This window comes from Sinocyclocheilus grahami, unplaced genomic scaffold (assembly GCF_001515645.1).
Source record: "Sinocyclocheilus grahami isolate Dianchi unplaced genomic scaffold, SAMN03320097.WGS_v1.1 scaffold307.1, whole genome shotgun sequence".
NCBI lineage: Eukaryota > Metazoa > Chordata > Actinopteri > Cypriniformes > Cyprinidae > Sinocyclocheilus > Sinocyclocheilus grahami.
Genome location: NW_015505486.1, coordinates 1,705,784 through 1,708,490, shown reverse-complemented (window position 1 = coordinate 1,708,490; position 2,707 = coordinate 1,705,784). Strand labels below are relative to the sequence as shown.

General features: G+C 44.7%; 1 protein-coding gene across 1 annotated transcript in view; it reads left to right on the top strand.

Moving 5' to 3' along the window:
• LOC107601563 (ectonucleotide pyrophosphatase/phosphodiesterase family member 7-like) overlaps nt 1-2,707 on the top strand; it is a 7,659-nt gene that overhangs the window by 618 nt on the left and 4,334 nt on the right. Inside the window, exons 2-3 of the mRNA XM_016293796.1 lie at nt 238-388; nt 2,076-2,310. Coding sequence (XP_016149282.1) covers nt 238-388; nt 2,076-2,310 — 386 coding nt within the window. The remainder of the gene's footprint in view (nt 1-237; nt 389-2,075; nt 2,311-2,707) is intronic.

The following is a 2,707-nucleotide window of genomic DNA, read 5'->3' as shown; positions in this document are numbered from 1 at the left end:
GAAGGGGCAGCCGGAGAGGATAGACTGGACTCCCGAGACCGAAGCCGCCTTCTAGGCCCTCAAGACGGCCCTGACGTCCTCCCCGGTCCTGCATGCCCCAGACTTCGGCTGCCCCTTCACCCTATATACGAACGCCTCCGGCACCGGTTTAGGGGCAGTCCTCTCCCAGCTCCGAGAGGATTGAGAGGAACACCCCATAGTCTACATCAGCCGGAAACTCTCCCCCGTGGAGACCAGGTACGCCACCCTGGAGAAAGAGGCCCTGGCCATAAAGTGGGCAGTCCTGGAGTTAAAGTATTACCTTTGGGGCTGCCGGTTTACCCTCGTCACCAACCATGCGCCCCTGCAATGGATGTCCCGGGCGAAGGACACAAACTTCTGCTTCCAAGTACAACATCGGGCCGGGGCCGATCACGGGAATGCGGACGGTCTCTCCCGGGGCTGGTCCGGTTGGGCAGGTCTGGCAGGTAACCAGAAATCCCCCCCCTGTAATACCCCCACAACGAGTTGTGTGTTTCCCCACAGGACCAGGGCGACGCCTAGGGGGGGAGGAATGTGGCGAGTATCCCGAGTCCAGATTAGCATCGCCCTGGAAACGCCGCTGCCACACTGATCACCGATGCACAACACCTGTGCGCGATGAGTGGCGCACCTGGAGCTCGTTCCCGCTGGCCTTAAAAGCCAGGAGAAGAGACACCAGCGGGAAGGCACCCCAGAGCTCCAGGCGACATTAATGCTTGTCGCCTGAGACGGGCACCGAGCACCATTCCTCAGAGCACGTGTGATCAGTGTGTGGGCAATAAATCACCCTCCGGGGCTCTTTCGATCAGTACCGAGTCTGTGTTCTCATTCACCCCGCGACAGTACATTTTGGGCCTTTTTTTTAGAAAACAAAATGGGTTCTATCTACAGATGTTTATGAAATGTAAAAACTGTGAAGCTCAATATCTCAAAACTGCTCAGAATGCAGAAAGAACCTTATAATTCCAAGGGGGCGATGTAGTAAAATAAACTGATTGAATATAGACGACAATATATTGAGTACATTTTCGTGGTTGGTTATAGAGGACAATTTCAATTTGACACATTTCCCACAAGCAAACAGTCTGCAGATAACCAGAAACACTTCACTTTGAATCATTTTGATTGCCTTATTTAATTTTCTCCAGTAACCTCTGCATATACAACCAGAATCACACAAGAGATTCAGCTGAATTAATCTCAAATGAGTCAAATTACTTATTTCCAGCTCAGAAATGCAGTCTCATTTGATGATTTGCACACAGTAAATCCTTTAAAGCAGGTGATGCATGAACTACCACCACTGTGCCTTTGAGCGAAGCAATTTAAAGGTAATTTCTGTGATCATTTCTCATGCTGTACCAAGCATATTACTTTCTTTCCTCTTAAAAACAAGTGTTTTAAAGCATCTCAAAGCTTCTCCTGTCTAGGCATATATGCACAATAGATGCATATTATGACCAAGATATGTTAAGCTCCAAACAAGGCTCATTAACAGACAAATTGCTAATATGCAAAATATGAATGCATGTTATTAAAAAAAATATATGGCTAGGCTATTTTGTGTTCAATGGTTTAAAAACAACAAGAGACTGAGTATAGAATAACACAATTACAATTGTTGGTGTTATTTTAGTATCAACGATAGACTGTTTTATTTATTTATTTTTTATTAGATTTTATTTAAATATGTTGTTTTCACTTTAAAGTGGTATTCATTTATATATATATATTTTTTTTTTTTATTTCAGGTACATTTTTTTACACTTATATAAATATTTTTTTCTGTCTATATATTTTTTTTATTATTTTTTTATTTTTTATTTCAGTTTTAATTATGTGAGTACATTCAGTTAATCTAGAATGAGAAATGTTATCTTGGGAACTAGCTGAATTAAAATAAGTTTTAAAAAAAATATTTTGTTTCAATTAACTTTTACTCTATTTAAAAAAAAAAGTTTTATGGTTTCAGTTATTGTTAACTATACTAACCCTGAGTTGCACTGAATAAGCAAGTGTTTGGTAAATAAATACTAATGTTTTTCCCAAAAAAGGGTCTGAAGGCTGGTTCCCTTCACTTTCCTGGAACGGCGTCCACTTATCAGGGTGAAAGTGCCGTCGTGAGAGAAGTGAAGCCTGAAAACTACAATTACAGCAATGAAACGGCCTGGCAAGAGAACGTAGACAAAGTGATGAAGTCCTGGTTCGGGGAGCAGGACCTGGACTTCGTGTCCATGTACCTCGGTGAGCCTGACAGCACGGGACACAAGTACGGGCCGGACTCCCCCCAGCGCTGTCACGGGCGAGTAAGGGGCACCGTGGAAAAACCGGGTCTGGGTCCAAATGCAGGTGAAAACCTTTTTATTCCAAACAGAAAGGCCAACAAGGCAAAACAAAAACAGGTCTAGGGACGACGAACACCATTACATACACACAATACAGCCAGGCCGAGTGGTGAGTGAGAGGAAATTATATAGTCAGTGAAGACGGGGCACAGCTGAGGGTGAGTGTGATGAGTGAGTGACTGCACCGGTGTGTGGAGTTTGGGGAATTAGTGTAATGAGTGAACAGGTGTATGGGGTTTGGGGAATGGGAATCCGGGAGCTGGCGCCCTCTGGAGGAGAGAGGGAGAACACCAGACGCCAGACCCTGACAGGACCCCTCCCCTAAGGAACGGCTTCCAGAC